The sequence below is a fragment of the Somniosus microcephalus genome, chromosome 4, assembly GCF_052327205.1.
Source record: "Somniosus microcephalus isolate GS21.2 chromosome 4, FLI_Smic_1.0, whole genome shotgun sequence".
NCBI lineage: Eukaryota > Metazoa > Chordata > Chondrichthyes > Squaliformes > Somniosidae > Somniosus > Somniosus microcephalus.
The window spans coordinates 293,958,688-293,984,251 of record NC_140990.1 but is presented as its reverse complement, the minus strand read 5'-3'; the positions used below and the strand labels follow the sequence as shown (position 1 = coordinate 293,984,251).

Below are 25,564 nucleotides of genomic sequence, written 5' to 3'. Positions count from 1 at the left end.
AGGTTCCTATAATATTCTTTTTCCAATTCATCTTGATCCCCTAGTCAAATTAGGATTGAGCCTCATGAAGTTATACAATTTAGACGATTTTAGATTTGTTCCAGTCCTAAATTGTTGTAAACAGAATACAATTCATATGATGCGGATTTAAAAGAGCTTTATAGGCATGTAATTAGAAAGTTTCAAAAATTGTTTTATTGCATCAGTCAATTAATTAAATAAATATACTGTAAGCAGAATGGATTACAGCATGTCTCTTTTTTTTTAAATATTCAAACAATGATCCACTTAAGAAAGCATATGGTCATTGGCTTTTTAAATAGAGACCGAATACAAAAGCAAGGAAATGATGGCAAACAAAAGCAGATACTGATGCTGGAAATCTGAAATAAAAACAGAAAATGCTGGAAACACTCAGGTCAGGCAGCATCTGTAGTTCTGATGAAAGGTCATTGACTTGAAATGTTAACTCAGTTTCTCTCTCCACAGATGCTGCCTCACCTGCTTTCCAGCATTTCCTAATGTTATGGTGAATCCTTATAAATCACTGGTTCAGCCTCAGCTGGAGTATTGTGTCCAATAAATACAAGATAGTTACTAATAAGGAGACATTTCTTTATGCAGAGAGTGGTTAGAATGTGGAACTTGCTGCCACAGGAAGTGGTTGAGGCAAATAACTTAGCTTTCAAAAAGGAAACTAGATGAGAACATGAGAGAAAAGGGAATAGAAAGATATGCTGAAAGGCTGAGATGATATTGATGGAATGGGAGGACTTATGTGGAGTATAAACACCAGCACAAACTAGTTGGGCCAAATGGCCAGTTTCTGTGCTGTATATTCTATGTAATTCTGGGAACCATACTTTAGGAAGGATGTCAAGGCCTTGGAGAGAGTGCAGAAATTTACTAGAATGGTCATCAGTGGTGAGCAAATTCAGTTATGTGGAAAGACTAGAAAAGCTGGGATTGTTCTCCTTAGAACTGAGATGGTTCAGGGGAGATTTAAAATTATGAGGGGTTTTGATAGGTAGGGAGAAACTGTTTCCACTGGCAGGAGGGTCAGTAATCAGATAGCACAGATTTAAAATAATTGGCAAAAGAACCAGGGGAGGAAGATGAGAATTTTTTTTTTTTTTTTTTTTTAAATAAACACAGCTACTTATGATGATCTGGATTATACTGTCTGAAAGCGTGGTGGAAGCAGATTCAATAGTAACCTTCAACAGGGAATTGGATACATACTTGAAAATGAAAAATGTGCAGGGCTATGGGACTAATTGGATTGCTCTTTCAAAGAGCCAGCACCGGCACGAGGGGCCGAATGGCCTCCTTCTGCGCAGTACGATCCTATGATTGTCACAATCTACATCCAACTCAGCTGCAATTATACAAGAATATATGATTGCCACCACATGCACGTCAATTCACAAGAGCCAACATCTCTACATGGATACAACTTCTCTGCTCCCTTCCCCCCCTCCCCACGTTTACACTTGTGGTACATATTCTGATGATGCTGCGATTATCACACATCTGTGTCCACCGTCTGCTGAGTAAACCAAACTGAATGTGACTGGTAATGATAGGTTGTGGCTCATCAGATTGGGCCCCAGTCTGAAACGAATGCCTGTGAGATTAAAGATTTACCCATTACGTAAAGTTAGCAATCAGTTGGCGGTAAGCTACAGCAATCTTTCATTCTGGCATGCATATTTGCTCACAACCAATTTGTTTCTTCTAGATCAAGAGCATCATGCATCAGGTAACATTAATCATTTGTTGAATTACTTGATTTGTTACTTCAATCTGCCTTTCTATCTGTTGCCTGACTTGGATGAAGTTAGCAATGATGCTCTGCCTTATTGCTTTATGTGAAACAATTTTTCTCCTTTAAAAAGGGGAGGGGAAGAGAATTTTTATTTTTTATACACAGCAACAACAACTTGCATTTATATAGCACCTTTAACATCGTAAAAGGTTCCAAAGGAGCATAACCAGACAAAAATTGACATCAAGCCAAAGGAGGAGACATTAGGGTAAGTGACCAAACGCTTGGTCAAAGAGCTAGGTTTTAAGCAGCATCTTAAAGGAGGATAGAGGGAGAGGCGGTGTGGTTTGGGGAAGGAATTCCAGAGAATGGCTGACAATGATCACAAATTTTTTGCATGTAGCTCCATCACCCACGTCTCCTTCTTGTGTGCAACAGATTTTTATGCTGACTAGCCCATAATGCCAGAATCCAAAGCATTGTTGGCACTGCTGTATTGGTTCCAGGAGTTATATGCCTCAGTCTATCTGGGAAGTCTCTAACAAGGTGTAGAGTAAGTCTATGTGGAATAAAAGAGAACGATTTTCTGACCTAACAGAAAGTAAATCAAAAATAAAAACAGAAAGACTCTGGTCAAGCAGCATCTGTGGAGAGAGAAAGAGTTAACGTTTCAAGTAGAAGACCTTTTTTCAGAACTGGAAGAAGTTACTTCAGCAGGTATGGAAGGATCTAGTAATACCAGAAGCTAGATGGTTTTAGTTCCTCCTTCTGTCTGCTTTTCTACTCTTTTGAAGCAGATATTTCAGTATAGCTATTTAATCAGCAAAAATGCATTTTGCTTTAGAAAGTATATCAACCTTGCTGGTTGTTTTGAGCAAAATCAATTCAGTCATCAATGTGCTACACAAAATAGTCTTGCTTTCATCAGCTTTGACAGCCACAAACAAACAATTCCACCACTGGAATCTACATAACTTCATCCTACATGCTGCAATGTTTATTTCAGAGCAGTCAGGAGGTTGGTTGTGATGGTGGTTCGAATCTCATTGGCATTTGATTTATCTAGCTCTCAACTTATGACAAAACCCAATCGGCAAACTACATATCCTGTAGTCAGGGATAGGGAAGTGGGAAGTAGATCTCTAGTGGAGTCAGCCACATCAAGCTCTTTGTTCATAGAATCCAACAGTGCCGATATATTTCTGTACATAACCAGACACCACCAGTCTCACCTTTCATTTCAGCCACAGAAGGCAGGTATGGAAGGATCTAGTGATACCAGAAGCTAGGTGATTTCAGTTCCTCCTTCAGTCTGCTTTTCATCTCTTCAGAAACAGATATTTCAGTATAGCTGTTTAATCAGCAAAAGTGCATTTCACTTTAGATACTTTCTATTTCTTCTTCATAAGCATGGTAGCAAATTTCTTCAGCTTATCAATCTGACATGCTCCTCACAAATAATTACAAGGAACTATTACCGTATTTGTTTTTTTTTGCATCAAAAGACTCAAAATCACATCCCAGAATTCTGGTCATAGTAGTGATTCAAATGAAGCCATTGTTGATACTAAAGTCTCTAATTTCCATTAGCTGCAGCATTATCCTCCTAAAATTGTTTTAATTGCATATTCTAGAAAGCTAATCTTATAGGGAGTAGCTATATTACTGTACAGTAATACTAATGTTTATTTCAGTGGCACAGTGAGAAAACAGGAGACAAGAATTTCTTTCAAACCATCGGCAGTCTACCTGTTACCGAGGCAAGGTCCTGCCACTTTGAAAAATTATGTAAGTTGAGGGGAACAAATTTTTGATCAGAATTTGTGTTGTTTGAAACTTGAATCAGAAGTCTTTCACAATTGATTTATCATTCATATTGTACTTTTCAACAAACGGCAATTAGGGATGGGCAATAAATGCTGACCTTGCCAGTTGACACCCACAACCCATGAATGAATAATAAAAAAAATATTTTTTTTTGAACTTGAGCAAAGCCCTGGTTAGACCACACCTGGAGTACTGTGAGCAGTTCTGGGCACCACACCTTAGGAAGGATATATTGGCCTTGGAGGGAGTGCAGTGTAGATTTACCAGAATAATACCTGGACTCCAGGGGTTAAATTACAAGGAGAAATTAAACAAACTAGAGTTGTATTCCCTGGAATTTGTATTCCCTGGAATTTAGAAGGTTAACTGGTGATTTGATTGAAGTTTTCAAGATATTAAGGGGAACAGATAGGGTAGATAGAGAAACTGTATCCGCTGCTTGGGGAGTCTTGGGTTAGGGGACATAGTCTAAAAAGTTAGAGCCAGACCTTTCAGGAGTGAAATTAGGAAACACAAAGGATGGCAGAAGTTTGGAACTCTTCCATAAACAGCAATTAATGCTAGATCAATTGTTAAAAATCTATCAATCTCAGATTTAAAATTGTTAACCAAAGGTATTAAGGGATATGGAGCAAAGGTGGGTATATGGAGTTAGGTCGCAGATCAGCCATGATCTCATTGAATGGCCGCGGAACAAGGTTGATGAGCTAAATGTCCTAATCCTGTTCCTATGAGCACAAAAATAATACAACAGGAAGAATATTTCACAAGTTTAATTTTAATTAGCAATCATAAGAGGAACCTTTTTCAAAAAAAAAAAAATCACACAACACTGAACAGACTGGTAAGCTCGAGCAGTAGAATACTGGAGTCCCAACTAAGGTGGCATGGTTTAGAAACCCAGGCTGGGATTTTACTGCCCCCCCCCCCCCCCGCCTCGCTCAGCAGGAGTGGTGTGTGGGAGGGGTTAAAATTAGAAAATTCTAGCTTCCGGCTCCAACTTGCCATGTTCTCAGCCGCCGTAATTATTATTATGACGACTTATGGCATCGACGAGGGTCCTGCTAAAGACAGGCGGGAGTCGACTTAATGTTCAAAAGTAGCAGCATAATGACGTAATCGGCACTTGTTTAACTTCGAGTTAGGGAGAGTATCTTATTGTTTGCAGCAGAAGTCTGGCGGGAGGCGCTGACTAGCCAGAAGAGACCCAAGGTAAGTTTTTTAAAAATTACTTTTCTCAGAACTCCTTGTGGGCCAGGAGTACTCCCCCCACCACCCCCCCCACCGGCTTCACAAGGTGCTCTTGGGCTTCCCTAGACCCAGCCTCCTACCCACCCCCCCCACCCCTCGATTGCCATAGACACCCACCCCCCCACCCCAATCGCCTCCAGTATCTGCTTCCACTAACTGATCCCACAGGTCCCCAGCTACAGCCTCCTGCCACCAAATTCCCACTCCCGCCTCCATTTGTCAGACGGAACTCCAGAAACATTTATTTAACATAAAGCCGTGCCGTTAAGATCAGCAGGGCCTCCACGTTCCAAGACTCTCGGGGTGCACTGCCCCCGTCCCCTTTAAAAATCAGGGCCCCAGTTCAACTGACATTTGCTTGCTTGCAATTGGGCAAGTTTTTGTCAGTTCTTGGCTCAATCACTAGATGGAGCACCTCTATTTGGACTGGGAATGAGAAGAGAAATTAGAAAGAGAGAAAGGAAGAAACTCAAAATGGATGACAGAGGCTCTGTCCTGCACAAAGATAACTCCCATCAGACAGTGTTGCACCATTGTCAACCATGGAGCAATCCACAGCCCTGAATATTCTTGTTCTCCCAGCTGCAGGAGATGGAGGTGGAAAGAGGCAGTTGGTATGTCATGAGGAATAAAAATAGCAACATTATTTCATTTTAATATGCCAGAGCTGAAATAACCATTTCAGCAAATAAGTACAAAATGTGTTCTACTAATTTAAAACAGATTATTGGAATTCAAACTTCTCAGTAGAAGCATTGAACATTAATGAATGTCAATTACTTTTGAACAACCATTTTTGAACAACCATTTCAAAACTCATTTTAAAGTTTTTTTTAATTCAAATTTTAATGGTGTGTAGTTCATGCAACCATACTTTCAGAATTTGTGATATGACAGTAAACAGATACATTGATAACTTAAACCCATCGGCTTCTTTAACTTCCAAATTTTAAAAATATTTTTGAGTTCTCTTGTCCAACAAAAAAATGATTTTCACAAAACAATAGCCTACAGAATGAACGCTGATACAAATTAGTGCATTCAATTGCATTTATAAAGTTTTACAAAGTTTTTTTTAACCTAACATAAGCTTTATGAAATATATTGATGCATAATAAATAAAATAGCAAAACATAAGCAAATCAATTGCCATGTAACGTCGATTTGTGGCACTGCAAAATCATTGTCCTGAAACGTGGAGTTTTCTACAAAATTTACAGTGTTACCTTAGCACAGTGTCTCAGACAAATGACTTGATAACAATACCTATTCATTCTTAAAAGGGATACTGCCCCCAGTGGCTGAGCAAGTTTATCCAGTGAGTAGCTGAGCCATACACTCCAGGAAGATTTGAGTTTCGATCCCTAGTCTGTGTTGATTTAGGTGATCTTAGCTGGGACAGCAGTAAGGGCGCTTTAGTGGATTAAGCGCCCGCTGGGGTAGGGAGTGGAAAATCATCCAGGGTTCTCACATCTGATCGCTATCCAACAGCCCCACTGGAAGTGCACATGTGTGGATGTCAGGTGAGGATAGCATTAGGCTTGGCTGTGATGTCCCCTGTGGTTAAATAGCCATATGACACTCACACATGAATAACAGCCATTTGGGTGAGATACTGGAGGGCGACCGGCGCCCGTGGAACTAGATCCCAAAGAATCAGCGCCTTCAGAAGTGTAGAGGAGGAAATTGGCAAGAAATTTCTTTTTTTAATTGTTAAAGGGATAGAAACATCGCAAGCATGTTCTGGGAAACTAATTTGATCAAGTGACCTTCAGTGTCTTAACATCTTTATTAGGAGTTTCAAATGGGTAGTCTTCAGAAATGCTCTTCCATTATTCAAGTTTAACAGTGTTGTGCTGTAGTTCCATTGAACCAGTCCAATGTTTTGGGTCCATTGGTATCACAAAATTATAGTGTTCTGACTTTAGCTATGATGTGATCTCAAGTTCTAGAAGGTTGCTGAACATTACAAACCATTTTTCACACAATTGTAACAAAGGTCTTTAACATTTCTGCCAAAAATGTGAATTTAATCCTCAAAAAAAATCTGTACAGTAGAAATTCCAAACTGTAAACGAGGTATACAAACACTGAAAAAGAAAATGGTGGCTCACAAACCAACCATGTACTTCATATATCACTGGCCCATTAAGGACATGTGCTATTGAATGGTACATCCCTTTCAGGCTGTCATGCAGAATTTCAACAGCATCCATAATGCAAATCTGGAATGAGGAAATGCAACAATTCACATACAATATTGAAAGGTAAGTGCTGTTACAGCTAACTGCTCCAATCTCTGGCTAATCAGGGGTAATAGATTCCCAAGGAAATTAATCAAAAATGATAATTTTTTATCGAGGGTATGCATTTAGAAAAGCAATAAAGGCTACGTTTGCCTTTCCCAACTATTCAATGGTAGGCACTGCATTATGGTTGCTGATGCAATTCTGCATAGCCTAGTCCAATGACAAGGCACACATTAATTAAAAAAAAAAGAAACTTAAAAAATACTTGAACTGAACAAGGAGGAGGAAAATCATTTAAGGCTGTTTAAGTGGCTGAGAGAAAAGCATGTAAACTAATTTAAAGCTGAAGACCATACTGGAACACATCCTTCAGCAGAGCAATTAAAGACGGTTAAAGTTCAGGTTGTGTCCTCTGTATGCAAGTGATGAGGACTTCATCCTGTATGGGTGCAAGGTAGAAATACCTTCACACAAAGAGTCAGTAGCAAGATCAGTACCTAGAGTCCTCTAGCGCAATTATGACTGTTTTAATCGTTTGCGTGGAATACCAAATGGTGGGCACTGTGCAGTCGCCAGTGCTCGGAAGGCCTCTGCAACTAAATGAGGATGGGAGTGGATCATCGACTTCCAGCCTTCTGTCTCCATCACATCTGTGGCATGGCTGAAAATCAGTCAAGTGATAAAGCTCATCAGACTATCAGTAATACTCAGAATAATTAGTATTCAAGTATCAATACCTGTTATTTATATTTATTGACCGATGAATGCAATGATTTTATTACAGAGGGATCCATTTTAGGTGGTCAAGTTTTCTTTTTGGAATTCTTGTGTCCGTCAATATCCACATTTAAATTTTCCTTCTCTGTGGCTAAAAGCAGCAGGTTTTCCAGTGGACTGAAGCCAAATCCAATTAGCTGTTGATGGGGAAGATTCTCTGCAATTGCTTCACAGCTTTACTTTCTTAATCATCCCTTCTTTTTACATACCCTCCATTTTATTCCCCCTCACCCCTCTTTGCTGTTCCCAGATTCTTGGCCTCTCTTCGCACACTCTTCCATTCCTCCTCTGATCACAAAGGCCAATCTTCCCCCTACTCTAATTGGATCACAACTCTTCCTCTCAACCACTGGACAGAAAAGCAAAATAAATATACTGATGCAGTTATATTTTACCCAATATCACATTATTCACACCTTTACACTTGTTTTTATATCCTATGAAAATGGAATGTGGCTAAACCACCGTCATGTTTTATGATCTAGAGTTTACCTACGTAGATTTAGGGATAATTTATATTTTAGTCTTCACCACTCAATAAAGCAACACACTGGGGTAGAGTTTCCGCTTTAACCCAAAATTGCACCCATTTTGAAAAGTGTTCCACACCCGCCCCATTTGCAAAATTCCTTGATATATTTAAGAATGGTAACTTGGTACGGTTTGATTAATACAGCTGAAAATGGGTTTATCCCAAAAATAAGCATTTTTAATCATAGTGTCAAGTCACACACCATCCTGACTTAGAAGTATATCGCGGATCCTTCATCGTCGCTGGGTCAAAATCCTGGAACTCCCTCCCTAACAGCACTGTGGGAGTACATTCACCACACGGGCTGCAGCGGTTCAAGAAGGCGGCTCACCACCACCTTCTCAAGGGCAACTAGGGATGGGCAATAAATGCTGGCCTTGCCAGCGACGCCCAGATCCCATAAGCGAATTAAAAAATGCCTGAGTAACCCCATTTTAAATAGCTGAAAATGACAAAAAATATACAAAACTATTTTCTATTTAGATTTGGGTACAGTAGTCAGTTCATTAAAAAAATTCATTCAAAACCTTTGAAAATGTACCTATTAGTGTCCTTGTGCCCAAAAGATCCAATTTAATTTTTGGAGTCTCCGAGGGCCTGCAATGGTGTGCAATTAGCAGAAGCTCCCAATGGCGATTAATTCGATCTGTGGGCGTGGCCAGTTTTGTGGTCAGGTTCTGCTTTTAGCACGATGTTTTTAAAACTAGCGCAAAAAAAAAAATCACTGAAACTCGAGTTGCGCTGAACGCAATTTGCACTTAAAATTCCGCGATCTTTTGCGCCGGTCACGCTGATATCAGGGGAATTGTGCCATAAAAACCAACGCAATCAAGTGGAAACTCTAGTCCATTGGTATGAGTGAATGTATGAACAGATTTAACATTATTGTGGGAGTAGATTTATGTCTCCTTTAGATTTAAAATGATACTTTATCAAGATTATAATAGGTAAGGCATTCTGCTTGTAACATGGTTAAGTTATTTCTAGTATAAACTGAAGCACATTTTAAAAGGAATTCTGCAACACATTACAGTACTATTGGATTATAGTTTGTTACATCAGATATCTGATAATATTTGAAAATAAAGATTTTATTTATTAAAACTGAAATTGCAATATACTTTCTTTGCCCACGTTAAAGGCTAGCAGAAATACTGTATGGGAGTAGTCAACTTTTAAAACGGCACTTTTAAAGGGTGAGTCAAACATCACAAAATAAAATTCCAATACAGAGCTTTTGCTCGCAGTGAAACTAGAACAAAGTGGCACAATCTTACTGCAAGATTTGTGGAAATATAGGCCTAGAAATTCAGTGGGCTGCGCCACCAGTTAGCGCCCAAAGAGGGCACTCAGTGGCTTTAGCGCCACTGGCCACGCCTCCCGCGATATTTAGCGGGGCGCTAATGGCAGCGTTAGCTTGTAGCGCTGCGCCGCCACCGATGACGTCATTGGTGTGTGCAGCGCCCTGCTCCCGCCCCGATCGCGATATTTGGTCACGCCTGCCTCTAACGCCGGTCGCAAATCGCGACCGGTTCACAGGGCCTACCTGTGGCGGTAGTGGCGCAAATTAAGGTGGAGGCAGCCATTTTTTCCGGTGGCCGCCTGCCAGCACCTCCTCGCGCCGCCCTCCCCGGCCTCCTGATCCACCCCCCGGGCAGTGCCGGCTGTGTCCCAAAAGCCCGGCACTTCTCGGTGTCGGGCTCTTTTGCTGGCACTCGCGATCGGTGATCGCGCTGGTGCAGGCCCCTCCCCCTTAAGGGGAGGAAGGCCTGCAGTACAGCAGCGCGCCGTGCCACAGCATGTGGCGCTGTGGCACGTAGCGCGGCAATATTCAGATTGAGCGCCCCAAGCGGGACGCGGGGAGCCTCGAGCAGCGCCCCGAGTCCCTCTTGGGGCGCACCCACTGAATATCGGGAGGGCGCAAGCGGCTCTGGCCGGAGCACAAATTCCGGTGCCCAGGCAAGCTTGGCGCCCCAAACACGGCGCCACCGAACTTTTAGCCCATAAAGTTTATATATATATTTTCCACAGAAATTTATACAGTATTGATTCAACAAATTCTTTATTTCTAAGTTTAAAAATAGACCACACATGCACAGTAATTGTACTGTGTCATATGACATCTTGCACATTTCAGAGAGGTATGTTTACAGTGCACAAAAGTTTTGCATGTTACTGCACAACACAACTATGAAATAATAAGACTCCAGGGTGCTAGGAACTGTCTAATTGGGGGGGAAAAAAACTGTATCCTTCATGACCATTTTCTGGCAAGAACAAAAGGTTATACAAAGATGAGAGAGAAGTGACCTAAAATAACTATTACCATATTTATAAATTAGCAGAATGAAGCATGTGTGGAATGGAAAGAAGAGTGACCTATAAAAATGTTCTTTGCATCATTACTTAAAACAAACCTATCTAAATCTATCTGCAATCTGAGAGATGGCAAAACTTTGAAGTCCTTCTTTGCACTCTGTATAATCTTTTGTGGAATGGTAATGTTGCCTACTTTGTAGGTGCCATTCTGTGTTAAATTGCATTGTACTTTTCTGTCCATTTATAAGAACAAAGGCTACTATCAGGGTAGACTGTGCCATAACAATTAGGCTAGAAAATGATGCACGATGATAAACCTCACAAACAAATCAAAAATCCAATCACTTTCATTTTTCCACTTTACTTACTTGTTACTCCAGTTTTTTCCATCCTTACACCCAAGTTGTCGGAGAACACTGCATCTATGATGGAAAAATAGTAACAGAAAGAAAAATAAACTCAACATCACAAACTCAAAATATAGGTTTGGCAGCCCAATTTCACATGGCTGAAAGTGATGACACTTGCCTGTTAATGAAGTCTATTGCTTGTGCTTTCAGCTGCTCTGCACTGTGCAAATCTGCAAGAATGAGAATTTCTGCAACATTTTCAACTGAGAGGTTACTACACAAGGTTTCTTCACACATGACCTTTAGACGATCTAGTGCGTACTGGAAGGGGGGGGAGAAAATCTTGATTACCTCACAAAACTGGCAACTGTCAATTAGAAATACAATTTACTGGCTGTAGATTTGATCTACATCAAAAATGCATAGTTTCTGCAAGCAAACCCTCCTTCCCAAAAGTTGAAAAAATAACTGTCCCTATCAAAAAATCATCGCTTTCCTACTAATGAAAAAAATCAATTAAATACATTGACAAAAAATATATAGCAAAACAAATGTTTTCAAAACTCTTGAAATCATTGAAAAGTGCCAATGCCACACTATTTCTCAATATGTACAAAGTTCAAAGCTATCAGTCTACTGAATGTCTGAAGAACAGTGACTGAAATAAGATGGTTAACAATTGTCATTCAATTGCTGGGTCAGTTTCTCCCATTCTTCCTGAAATGCACCCTTCGCACTATGTTAAAAGTGGATGGGATGTACTCAGACTGGAACAATGACTTAGCGCCCAGTGAAAAGTCTGCCCAAATCATTCAAATGGAATCTAACCGGAATTTGTGTACTTATTTTATATAACTTTAAATAGGGTGAATCTGTCACAAATGGCAACAGCCAACTTTGTCACAAGATCCAGATGAGTCAGACTATTCAACCAATCGAAGCTCAACTGCCCAGACAAAAGATGTACATTCCCCATCATTCCATTTAACTGCCTCTTCAGTGCATCTCAGGTTGTTGCTTCCACTACTCTACCAGAAATACCTTTCCATGTGTTAATCACACCATGTGAAGACATTCTATGTTCCTTGTCCTACTACACTTCAAAAGTACTTCATTGGCTGTAAAGCTCTTTGAGACGTCCAGTGGTCATGGAAGGCGCTATATAAATGCAAGTCTTTCTTTCCTTAGTACCCTAGCACACCTTTAAATGTTACTCCAGATCAACCTAATCTATGCTATTTAATATCATAGAATGAAACAGCACAGAAGGAGGCCATTTGGCCCATCATGTCTATGCCGGCTCTTTGAAAGAGCTATCCAATTAGTCCCGCTCCCCTGCCCTTTCCCCATAGACCTGCAATTTTTTCCCCTTCAAGTATTTATCCAATTCCCTTTGGAAAGTTATTGTAAAATCGACTTCAAGCACCCTTTCAGGCAGTGCATTCCAGATCATAACAACTTGCTTGTTACGTAATTTTCCCCCTTATCTCGGCTCTGGTTCTTTTGTCAATTACCTTAAATCTATGTCCACTGGTTACTGACCCTTATGCCGCTGGATACAGCTTCTCCTTATCAGAACCCTTAAAGATTTTGAACATCTCTATCAAATCTCCCCTAAACCTTCTCTACTCCAAGGAGAACAAACTCAGTTTCTCTAGCTTCTCCATGTAACTGAAGTCCCTGGTACCATTCTAGTAAATCTCGTCTGCACCCTCTCCAAGGCCTCGATATCCTTCCTATAGTGTGGTGCCCACATTCTCCAATTTGTACTCACTTAGCAATAATTTCTTTGCTTATTCCTGCCCCAGTGGTAAGAAACAAGTCTATCATAGAAACATAGAAGATAGGAGCAGGAGTAGGCCATTCGGCCTCTCGAGCCTGCTCCGCCATTTAATTAGATCATGGCTGATCATCCAAATTCAGTATCCTGTCCCTGCTTTCCCCCCATATCCCTTGATCCCTTTAGCCTTAAGAAATATATCTAACTCCTTCTTGAATATATTTAATGAATTGGCCTCAACTGCCATTTGTGGTAGAGAATTCCACAGGTTCACCACTCTCTGGGTGAAGAAATTCCTCCTCATCTCTGTCCTAAATGGCTTACCCCTTATCTTTAGGCTGTGACCCCTGGTTCTGGACTCCCCCGCCATTGGGAACATCCTTCCTGCATCTAGTCTGTCTAGTCCTGTTAGAATTTTATAAGTTTCAATGAGATCCCCTCTCATTCTTCTAAACTCCAGCAAATATAAGCCTAATCGACCCAATCTCTCTTCATACACCATTCCTGCCATCCCAGGTATCAGTCTGGTGAATCTTCGCTACACTCCCTCCACGGCAAGACCATCCTTCCTCAGATAAGGCGACCAAAACTGCACACAATACTCAAGATGTGGTCTCACCAAGGCCCTGTACAACTGCAGCAAGGCATCCTTGTTCCTGTACTCGAATCCCCTCGCTATGAAGGCCAACATACCATTTGCCTGCTTAACCGCCTGCTGCACCTGCATGCTTACCTTCAGCGACTGGTGAACAAGGACACCCAGATCTCATTGCACTTCCCCTTTTCCCAATCTATTGCCGTTCAGATAATAATCTGCCTTCCTGTTTTTGCCACCAAAGTGGATAACCTCACATTTATCTACATTATACTGCATCAGCCATGCATCTGCCCAATCACCCAACCTGTCCAAATCATACTGGAGTTTCTCTGCATCCTCCTCACAGCACACACGCCCACCCAGCTTTGTGTCGTCTGCAAACTTGGAGATATTACATCTAGTTCCCTTGTCTAGATCATTAATATATATTGTGAATAGCTGGGGTCCTAGGACCGATCCCTGCGGTACCCCACTAGTCACTGCCTGCCACTCAGAAAAAGACCCGATTATTCCAACTCTTTGCTTCCCTTCTGCCAACCAGTTCTCTATCCAAGTCAGTACCTTACGCCCAATCCCATGTGCTTTAACTTTGCACGCTAATCTCTTATGCGGGACCTTATCGAAAGCCTTCTGAAAGTCCAAATACACCACATCCACTGGTTCTCCCTTATCTATTCGACCAGTTACATCCTTAAAAAATGTAAGTAGATTAGTCAAGCACGATTTACCTTTTGTAAATCCATGTTGACTTTATCCAATCCCGTCACTGTTTACCAAGTGCTCTGCTATTACATCTTTTATAATGGACTCTAGCATTTTCCCCACCACCGATGTCAGGCTTACCGGTCTATAATTCCCCGTTTTCTCTCTACCACCTTTTTTAAATAGTGGGGTTACATTAGCTACCCTCCAATCCATGGGAACTGTTCCAGAGTCTATAGAATTTTGGAAGATGACCAGCAATGCATCTACTATTTCTAGGGCCACTTCCTTAAGTACCCTAGGATGTAGATTATCAGGCCCTGCTGGGGATTTAGCGGCCTTCAATCCCATCAATTTCCCGAACACCATTTCCCTACAAATACTGATTTCATTCAGTTCCTCCCACTCATTAGACCTTATGTTTCCCAACATCTCTGGGAGGTTATTTGTGTCCTCCTTTGTGAAGATAGAACCAAAGTACGTATTTAATTGGTCTGACATTTCTTTGTTCCCCATTATAAATTCCTCTGATTCTGACTGCAAGGGACGTACGCTTGACTTCACCAATCTTTTTCTCTTCATATATCTATAAAAGCTTTTGTCAGTTTTTATGTTCCTTGCAAGCTTACTCTCGTACTCTATTTTCCCTTTGTCCTTTGCTGAATTCTAAACTGCTCCCAATCCTCAGGTTTGCTGCTTTTTCTGGCCAATTTATATGTCCTCTCCTTGGATCTTATGCTATCCCTAATTTCCCTCGTTAGCCACGGTTGAGTCTCCTTTTTTGTTTTATTTTTATGCCAGACAGGGATGAACAAATTCTGTAGTTCATCCATGCGATCATTAAATGTTTGCCATTGCCTTTCCACCGTCAACCCTTTAAGTAACGTTCCCCAATCCATCCTAGCCAACTCGCGCCTCATACCATCGTAGTTTCCTTTATTTCCTCACTCTAGGTCTTTTTCATCACTCTCCCTACCACTAACATCACTCTAGGTCTTTTTCTGATCCGCTACCCATTTCTATAACCCCCACAGTATATTTGTGACATCAAATTTTCCTGCCAACTTCGTGTAGTACCATAACACACTTTCTCTGCGGTTAGTAAATCTGCACTAAATTACCCAAGGGGCTCAGGAGAGCTATTGTATTCCGTGAGGTACATTACTATTAAACAGTAGACTACTTCACTATATTTGCAGACTTTAAATTTTCCAAATTTTCACAGGTCTCTTGGGCTTGAACAAAAATCCTGCCTTACAACTGGGCACATGGAGATTAGCTCACAGTTCATTTCTGGAGTTGAATTCTGTAGATTCTATGGGCAAGTCACTGTGCAAGTTTGTTTTAAAAAAAATACGGTTAAGATTTCAATATTCTGCCATAATGAAGGACATCCCTGGAGGAAAATTGAATTTTGCAGATAAATGAAAATCTCCAGCAGCATTCATTTCTGTTGCTCTGCTCCTGCCAAAGTTCCACTATTATTTTATCCAAATGCAATTGACATCTGCTCAATTCCAAGGCAGGACTGCTACTCAGGAAAGAAGCAACTGTACTAGTCTGTGTTAGCTTGGCTCCGTTGGTAACATTCTCATCCGAGTCCGAAGTTTATAAGCTCAAGCTTCACTATGGGCTTAAGCACATAATGTAGGTCAACATTTCAGAGCAGTACTGAGGGAGTGATGCATGGTTGGAGGTGAAGTCTTTCGGATAGGACATTAAACCAAGGCATTGTCTGCCTGTTCAGATAAATGTTGAAGATTCCGTGGTACTATTCAAAGAAGAGCAGGAAGTGCACTCTGTGTTTATGGCAACATTTCTCCCTCCAACACCAGCAAAAATAGATTATCTGGTCATTCATTCATTTGCTGATTGTGGAGCACTGCTGTGTACTAATTTGCGTCTACACAACAACAGTGACTGGCCTTCAAAAGTAATTCATTACTTATGACTGGCGAATGAGTGCCATAAAGTGCTTTTGGGCATCCTGATGAGGCGCGATATAAAATTTCTTTCTTCGTTCTGGCACTACCTCCTGAATGTTCATTACTTACTTTGTCTGCAGCTGCCAACAGGTTGTCAGCCATTTTATCGAGGTTTGGTGCTTTTCCTGTGTAGATAAATCTCATCATTTCCTTAAACACTTCTGGATCTACATCATTTATTTCTACTCTATTCTGTTGGGAAAAGGTTAAAAAGAAAAATTAAATATAATATGAAGGATTAGAGTTCAAAATTGGACACCATCTCTAATATTCGATCAGTGCACTAACAGCATTTCTACTGCAATTTATATTAGCAATTTAAAGATTTGCACAAAGTTGTACTGTTAGAATACAAAGGCAAACTGCTCATCTAAGTCACAGTAATACCAAAAAGCTAAAAACAAATTGTGAAAAACATATCAATTTGACTATCGAGATTTTATTTAAACTTAAAATTAACAAGCAATCTTACCTTCTTGCTTTCTTCCATTTCATGTTCAAACATAGCATTAAAAACAGGAGAACGAGCTGACAAATGGGAAAAAAAGGGCATAAGACCAAGATTTTTTTTTTGTCAATTAGATACATGTAATTTTTAAAGTCAGAAATTACCTACCTGCTAAAATTGATTTGTGAGCTTTGAATTCTTGACCTCCCACATAAAGGGAGCAGTCTGTGAATCTAGAACTTTCCAATAGATTCCCCAAATCATCTGCCAGCCGACATTCTGGAACCTTTAATGTATTCATGTTTGATTGACCGGATATATTAACAGAGTCTTGAACTACACTCACCTGAACCAGAGAGGAAAGAAAACAAAAAAAATCTCAAAACGTCAATACCAATAAAGCCCTTTCCAACAGTCTAATAAACTGCATTGTCTTATTTACTTCAGCTGAAAGAAATCGTAATAGATAGTTTAAGAACTGATAATTTGCACTTCACAAAGTGTTTAAGTTAACAACAGCCATGAGCTTCAATAGTCTAAGTCTTGAGATATTCCTACGTGGAATGGTTTACTCCTACTACATTCTTAATGAAAATAAACACTCAGGCCTGGAGTTTCCTCCATGGGCGTAACCTGGAAGATGCACCCGGAGCGCCGCCCATTTTGCCAATGTCAAGTTACGCGCACTCTCATTAGAATACAGCTGAACTTAAAATGGGCATAAATCAGCGTAAACTATCGGGGCCCAAAGAAACACCAAGCCCACACTCGAGTATTTCTTCTTTGAATTTTAAAATTTCAAGTTTCAATCATTCAATCATCATCATTCATGCACATAAACAACAGCAGGAGTAGGCCATTTGGCCCTTTGAGCCTGCTCCGCCATTCAATAAGATCATGGCTGATCTTCTACCTCAACTCCACCTTCCCGCACTATCCCCATAGCCCTTCATTCCTTGAAAATCCAAAAATCTATCGATCTCTGTCTTGAATATACGCAACGACTGAGCATTCATAGCCCTCTAGGGTAGAGAATTCCAAAGATTCACAACCCTGAGTGAAGAAATTTCTCCTCATCTCAGTCCGAAATGGCTGACCCTTATTCTGAGACTGTGACCCCTAGTTCTAGACTCCCCAGTCAGGGCCAACATCCTCCCAGCATCTACCCTGTCAAGCCCTTGAAGAATTTTATGTTTCAATGAGATCATCTCTCATTCTTCTAAGCTCTAGGGAATAGAGGCCTAGTCTCCGCAATCTCTCGTCGTTGGACAATCCCCCCATCCCAGGAATCAGTCTTTTTTTTTTTTTTTAAATTCATTTATGCGATGTGGACGTCACTGGCAAGGCCAGCATTTATTGCCCATCCCTAATTGCCTTAGAGAAGGTGGTGGTGAGCCTCCTTCTTGTACCGCTGCAGTCCATGTAGTAAAGGTATTCCCACAGTGTTGTTAGGTAGGGAGTTCCAGGATTTTGACCCAGCGACGATGAAGGATCGGCAATACATTAAAAAGTCGGGATGGTGTTCACTTGGAGGGCAATTTGGAGCTGGTGGTGCCTGCTGCACTTGTCCTTCTAGGTGGAAGAGGTTGTGGGTTTGGGAGGTACTGTCAAAGAAGCCTTGGCGAGGTGCTGCAGTGCATGTTGTAGATGGTACACACTGCTGACATGGTGCACTTGTGGTGGAGAGAGTGAATTTTTAAGGTGGTGGATGGGGTGCTAATCAAGCGGACTGCTTTGTCCTGGATCATGTTAAGCTTCTTGAGTGTTGTTGGAGCTGCACTCATCCAGGCAAGTGGAGAGTATTCCATCACACTCCTTACTTGTGCCTTGTAGATGGTGGAAAGGCTTTGGGGAGTCAGGAGGCGAGTCACTCGCCACAGAATACCCAGCCTCTGACCTGCTCTTGTAGCCACAGTATTTATGTGGCTGGTCCAGTTAAGTTTCTGGTCAATGGGGACCCCCAGGATGTTGATGGTGGGATATTCGATGATGTTAATGCCATTGAATGTCAAGGGGCACTTGTGTGGCATGAATGTTACTTGCCACTTATCAGCCCAAGCCTGAATATCGTCCAGGTCTTGCTGCATGTGGGCACGGACTGCTTCATTATTTGAGGAGTTGCGAATGAAACTGTACACTGTACAATCTTCTGCGAACATCCCACTTCTGACCTCGTGATGGAGGGAAGGTCATTGATGAAGCAGCTGAAGATGGTTGGGCCTAGGATACTGCCCTGAGGAACTCCTGCAATGATGTCCAGGGGCTGAGAATACAGGCCTCCAACAACCACAATCATCTACCAGTGTGCTAAGTATGACTTCAGCCAGTGGAGAGTTCCCCCCACAGTACCCCACTGACTTCAATTTTAACAGGCTCCTTGATGCAAGGACAGTCACTCTCACCTCACCTCTGAAATTCAGCTCTTTTGTCCATGTTTGGACCAAGGCTGTAATGAGGTCTGGAATTTTGGGCATGTGGAGCGGAGATAATTCCCCCACTCCCCACATCAAAGTATACATGCATTTCAGAGTCGGTGGCCTAGCCAGTTTTGTGAGCAGAAATTCATTCAGATGGACGGTTCGATGGATGGATGCAAAAGATCGAGGAGACTCGAGTGTTTTGTAGTTACGCGTATAACTCTTATGCCCAAAATGCCACAATTTTTTAAGCCACGGAATTGGTTTGCACCCAGATGGAGAGGAAACATCAGGCCTTACAATATAAAATTACACTTTTAGACTGCAGGTTATAAACACATTATATGAAGTAAATTACTAAAGCAACAATAATCGTTGTAGCCATTAACTGCTTTCCCTCTGAATGTGTCGCACTTCCATTGCTCTTTGCAGTATCTAGTAATTCAAAGGCACTAATTCCACATCAGCTATTTATTGGATATCTGAGCCATCAGGGAAGCTCCAAGTACGCACATTTGAAGGGTCCTTTGTACTACTATTTCTAATTTACATCAATGATTTATGATTCAGAAACTCAATGCAAATTGGTTAAATTTGCAGATTGCAAAACAGGAGCAGTTCATTGAGGAGCCGCTTCAAGAAATGCAAAATAAATTGTGCAAAATATGTGAGTCACTCGAACAACGGTAGATTAAATTTAATGTGGATAAATGTAAAGCATTACACATGAAGAAAAAAAATGGGCAATACTTTATGGTCTTGAAATAACTAAATTAAGTTGAAAAAGTTCTTAACCGACTCAACACTGAACATTAAGCAATCACCGCAGAGTAGCAAACAATAAAGCAAATAGAATATCAAAATATATAGCCAAAACAATTGGGTAATGTCAGAGGAAGTCATGCTTGGGCTGTACAGTGCTCTCATCAAACAAGACTTAACCAGTGCCTCATTTTGGGAACCGGAACACCAGTAACACTAGATTCCCTATCCCATTGAATTCAACTGGAACCAGAGCTTTCACTATGTTCAAAGCAACCATGTTTCAATATCCTTATGGGCACCATGCGTTTCTGACAAATGAGTGTCATATTAAGGAAATGTGTTCAATTCAGAGTTGGATTCACACTTCAAAAGGCTGATGATGGAAAGCAGCATGTACAGGTGTCTTGCAATTCAGTCACTGGAAAGGATGCATGATATCCATCAGAGATTTTGAAATAGGGAGCGAACGCTGGTCAGAACTCAAGGTGAATGCAACCAGACTGTACCAAACAAAGTTAGCGGCAATGGGTAAATACCCAAGATGGCATGAGTAATTCAGCGCAACAAAAGAAAACCACTGAAATTTTAATTTGGTTGGAAATGTGAAAAATAAGAGATCACGTTAAGAGAAAACCAAGGGTGTGGCAAGAATAAGGAACTTAAAGAAATTATTATTAGTAAAAAAACAGTACTAGCAAAATTAATGGGACTAAAAGTCGATAAATCCCAAGGACTGGATGACCTACATCCTAGGGTTTTGAAAGAGGTGGCCATTGGGATAGTGGACGCATTGGTTGTCATCTTCCAAAATTCTATAGATTCTGGAATGGTTCCTGCAGATTGGAGGATAGCAAATGTAATCCCGCTATTTAAGGAGGGAGAGAGAAAACGGGGAACTACAGACCGGTTAGCCTCACATCAGTAGTTGGGAAAATGCTGGAATCTATTAAAAGGATGCAATAACTGGGCATTTAGAAACTAATAGTGATTGGGCAGAGTCAACATGGATTTATGAAAGGGAAATCTTGTTTGACAAACCTATTGGAGTTCTTTGAGGATGTAACTAGTGGAGTAGACAAATGGGAACCAGTAGATGTGGTGTATCTGGATTTTCAGAAAGTCTTCGATAAGGTCCCACACAAAAGGTTGGTGAACAAAATTAGGGCACATGGAATTGGGTTTAATATACTAGCATGGATTGAGAATTGATTAACAGACAGAAAACAAAGTAGGGTTAAACGGGTCTTTTTCAGGATGGCAGGCTGTGACTAGTGGGGTACCGCAAGGATCGGTGCTTGGCCCCCAGCTATTTACAATCTAGATCAATGATTTGGATGAGGGGGCTAAATGTAACATTTCCAAATTTGCTGATGATACAAAGCTAGGTGGCAGTGTCGGTTGTGAAGAGGATGTGAAGAGGCTTCAAGGGGATCTCGACAGGCTCAGTGAGTGGGCGAGAACATGGCAGATGGAATATAATGTGGATAAATGTGAAGTTATCCACTTTGGTAGAAAAAACAGAAAGGCAGAGTATTTCCTAAATGGTGAAAGATTGGGGAATGCAGATGCTCAAAGGGACCTGGGTGTCCTTGTACATGAGTCACTGAAAGTGAATGTGCAGGTGCAGCAAGCCATTAGAAAGGCAAATGGTATGCTGGCCTTCATTACAAGAGGATTTGAGTACAGGAGTAAAGATGTCTTACTCGAATTAAATAGGGCCTTGGTGAGAGCAGCAGCGGGAATGGCTGCAGAATTTGAGAGTGACACCACAGTACAAAAAGTGACGCCAGCACAGGGGGAGAAGCTGATTGGTGAGTAGTGGGCGAGTGCTTTTTGTCCCTTCAATTTTAAGTTTATTTCTTTTAAGGTAGTTCGGGAGAGCGAGAATCCGAGAGTTTAAATTTGAGGTAAGAGTTTTTTAAATTAAAAGTATGGCAGGGGACCTCATTCTTGTGCCTTGCACGGCCTGCAGCATGTGGGAATTCCGAGACGCTTCTTGCAGTCAGGATGATCACATGTGCAGTAAGTGCCAACGGTTCTGCCAACTTGAGATCCGGTTTTTGGAGCTCGAGCATCAGCTGGAGGCACTGCGGTATATCCGCGAGGCTGAGAGTTACGTGGATAGCACATTTTTAGACGTGGTCACCCTGCAGCTTAAGAAAGTGCAGTCAGAGAGGGAATGGGTGACCACCAGTCAGAAGAAGGGGGACAGGCAAGTAGTCAGGAAAGCCCCAAGAGTGCATCTCACTCGTTTTTGCGTTGGAAAACGGTGGAAGTGACGGTTTCTCTGGAGAGTGCAGCCAGAGCCAAGTTCACGGCACTGTGGAGTCACGTCTGGTGCCAGGGTCAAGGATGGCACTGAAGGGCATTCTGAAGGGGGAGGGCGAACAGTCAGAGGTCGTGGTTCACATTGGTAACAATGACATAGGTAGAAAGAGGGATGAGGTCCTGCAACAAGAATTTAGGGAGCTAGGTAGCAGATTAAAAAGCAGGGCCTCAAAGGTTGTAATCTCTGGATTACTCCCGGTGTCACGTGCTAGTGAGTATAGGAATAGGAGGATAGAGCAGATGAATGCATGGCTAAAGAGTTGGTGCAGGAGGGAGGCTTTAGTTTCCTGGATCACTGGGTCTGTTTCTGGGGAAGGTGGGAACTGTACAAGTCGGACGGGTTGCACCTGAACCGGAGCAACATCCTTGCGGGGAGGTTTGCTAGTGCTGTTGGGGGGGGTTTAAACTAAGTTGGCAGGGGGATGGGATATGGAGTGGACCTATAGTAGGGGGTGATGTACTGCCAAATATAGAGGAAAAAACAAGTCAGTCTGGAAGTCAGAGTAAATATGTAACACAAGGGAGAATGGCAAGGCTGGATGGCATTTATTTTAATGCAAGGAGTCTTACGAGTAAGGCAGATGAATTGAAGGTGCTGATGAACACATGGGAGTATGATATTGTTGCTATCACAGAGACATGGTTGAGGGAGGGGCAGGACTGGCAGCTCAATATTCCGGGGTATAGAATCTTCAGGCGAGACAGAGGGGGGTGTAAAAGAGGAGGGAGTGTCGCAATATTAATCAAGGAGTCAAGTACTACTGTAAGGAGGGATGATATCTTAGCAGGTTCCTCTAATGAGGCCATATGGGTAGAACTTAAAAATAAAAAGGGGGTAAGACTAAAAACAGTGGAAGCCCTAGAGGAGTATAGAAAGTGCAGGGGGGGGGGGGGGTACTTAAAAGAAATTAGGAGAGTGAAGAGGGGTCATGAAAAAACACTGGCGGGCAAAATAAAGGAAAATCCCAAGGTGTTTTATAAGCATATTAAGGGCAAGAGGATAACCAGGGAAAGAATAGGGCATATTAGGGACCAAAGTGGCAATGTGTGTGTAGAGCCAGAAGATGTAGGTGAGGTTTTAAATGAATATGTTGCATCTGTGTTCACTATGGAGAACAACGATGAAGGCATAGAAATCAGGCAGGGGGATTGTGATATACTTGAACAAATTAGCATCGAGAGGGAGGAGGTACTAGCGGTTTTAGCGGGCTTAAAAGTGGATAAATCCCCAGGCCCAGACGAGATGCATCCCAGGCTGCTGTGTGAGGCAAGGGAGGAGATTGCAGGGGCTCCGACACAAATTTTCAGGGCCTCTCTGGCCACAGGGAAGGTGCCAGAGGACTGGAGGCCAGCTAACATAGTACAATTATTCAAGAAGGGTAGTAGGGATCAACCAGGGAATTACAGGCCAGTGAGCCTATCAGTGGTAGGGAAATTATTGGAAAAAATTCTGAGGGACAGAATTAGTCTCCACTTGGAGAGGCAAGGATTAATCAAGGATAGTCAGCACGGCTTTGTCAGGGGGAGATCACGCCTAACCAATTAGATTGAATTTTGAGAGGGGGTGACTAGGTGTGTGAATGAGGGTAGTGCAGTTGATGTAGTCTACATGGACTTCAGTAAGGCTTTTGACAAAGTCCCGCATGGGAGACTGATCAAGAAGGTAAGAGCCCATGGAATCCAGGGCAATTTGGCACATTGGATCCAAAATTGGCCTAGTGGCAGGAGGCAGAGGGTGATGGTCGAAGGTTGTTTTTGTGACTGGAAGCCTGTGTCCAGTGGTGGACCGCAGGGATCGGTGCTGGGTCCCTTGCTGTTTGTAGTGTACATTAATGATTTAGATATGAATGTAGGAGGTACGATCAGTAAGTTCGCAGATGACACGAAAATTGGTGGAGTGGTAAATAGCGAGGAGGGACGCCTCAGGCTACAGGACGATATAGACGGGTTGGTCAGATGGGCAGAACAGTGGCAAATGGAATTTAACCCTGAAAAGTGTGAGGTGATGCATTTTGGAAGGACTAACAAGGCAAGGGAACACACAATGAATGGTAGGACCCTAGGAAGGACAGAGGATCAGAGGGACCTTGGTGTGCATGTACATAGATCCCTGAAGGCAGCAGGACAGGTAGATAAGCTGGTTAAAGAAGGCATATGGGATACTTACATTCTATGCCTTGGCTAGTGAAGGTAAGAGCAGGGAGGTTATGATGGAGCTGTACAAAACGCTAGTTAGGCCACAGCTGGAATACTGTGTGCAGTTCTGGTCGCCACACTATAGGAAGGATGTGATTGCATTGGAGAGGGTGCAGAGGAGATTCACCAGGATGTTACCTGGGCTTGAGCGTTTCAGCTATGAAGAGAGACTAGACAGGCTGGGGTTGTTTTCCTTGGAGCAGAGAAGGCCGAGAGGGGACCTGCTTGAGGTGTACAAAATTGTGAGGGGCATAGATAGGGTAGATAGAAAGGAATGTTTCCCCTTAGTAGAGGGGTCAATAACCAGGGGGCATAGTTTCAAGGTAAGGGGGCAGGAGGTTTAGAGGGGATTTGAGGAAAAACATTTTCACCCGGAGGGTGGTTGGAATCTGGAACTCACTGCCTGAAAGGGTGGTAGAGGCAGGAACCCTCACAACATTCAAGACGCATTGAGATGAGCACTTGAAACGCCATAGCATACAAAGCTACGGACCAAGTGCTGGAAAATGGGATTAGAATAGATAGGGCTTGATGGCTGGCGCAGACACGATCGGCCGAAGGGCCTCTTTCTGTACTGCATAACTATGACTCTAATTTTGGTCACCTTACCCAAGGAAGGATATACTTGCCATAGAGGGAGTGCAACGAAGGTTCACGAGATTGATTCCTGGGATGGCGGGACTGTCGTATGAGAAGAGATTGAGTAAACTAGGCCTGTATGCTCTTGAATTCAGAAGATTGAGAGGGGATCTCATTGAAGCATACAAAATGATTACAGTGCTTGATAGGGTGGATGCTGGGAGAACGTTTCCCTTGGCTGGGGAGTCTAGAACCAGGGGCCACAGCCTCAGGATACAGGGTAGGCCATTCTGGACTGAGAGGAGAAGAAATTTCTTCAGAGGGTGGTGAATCTTCGGAATTCTCTACCCCAGAGGACTGTGGAGGCTCAGTCATTGGGTATATTCAAAACAGGTCGATAGATTTCTGACTAGTAAGGGCATCAAGGGATATGGCGATAGGGCCGGTGAATGGAGTTGAGGCAGAAGATCAGCCATGATCTCAATGAATGGCAGAGCAGGCTCAAAGGGCCGAATGGCCTACTCCTGCTCCTATTTCTTATGTTCTTATCTTACGTGGGAGCCAACAAAAAGTGATACATCCGTCAGCTCCACCACTGGCAAGAAATTCTTTTAGGCGCAGTGTCCTCAAGTGATCTCCTCCTATGTTGATTGCAATTATTTGAATATGAAGGCCAGGTTAATGAGGAAGAAG

General features: G+C 42.1%; 1 protein-coding gene across 4 annotated transcripts in view; it reads right to left on the bottom strand.

Moving 5' to 3' along the window:
• Positions 1-5,665: 5,665 nt before the first annotated feature.
• spopla (speckle type BTB/POZ protein like a) overlaps positions 5,666-25,564 on the bottom strand; it is a 169,721-nt gene continuing 149,822 nt past the window's right edge. For 3 of the 4 annotated variants that reach the window (XM_085986649.1, XM_085986648.1, XM_085986647.1), the window contains 6 exons: positions 16,755-16,932; positions 16,611-16,666; positions 16,208-16,330; positions 11,252-11,394; positions 11,092-11,145; positions 5,666-7,756 (listed from right to left, as the gene is read on the bottom strand). In XM_085986649.1, the coding sequence (XP_085842775.1) occupies positions 7,612-7,756; positions 11,092-11,145; positions 11,252-11,394; positions 16,208-16,330; positions 16,611-16,666; positions 16,755-16,932 (699 nt within the window). In that variant the 3' untranslated portion in view covers positions 5,666-7,611. Of the gene's footprint in view, positions 7,757-7,801; positions 8,222-11,091; positions 11,146-11,251; positions 11,395-16,207; positions 16,331-16,610; positions 16,667-16,754; positions 16,933-25,564 lie in introns of those variants that run through there. The other variant, XM_085986650.1, reaches the window with a different exon arrangement.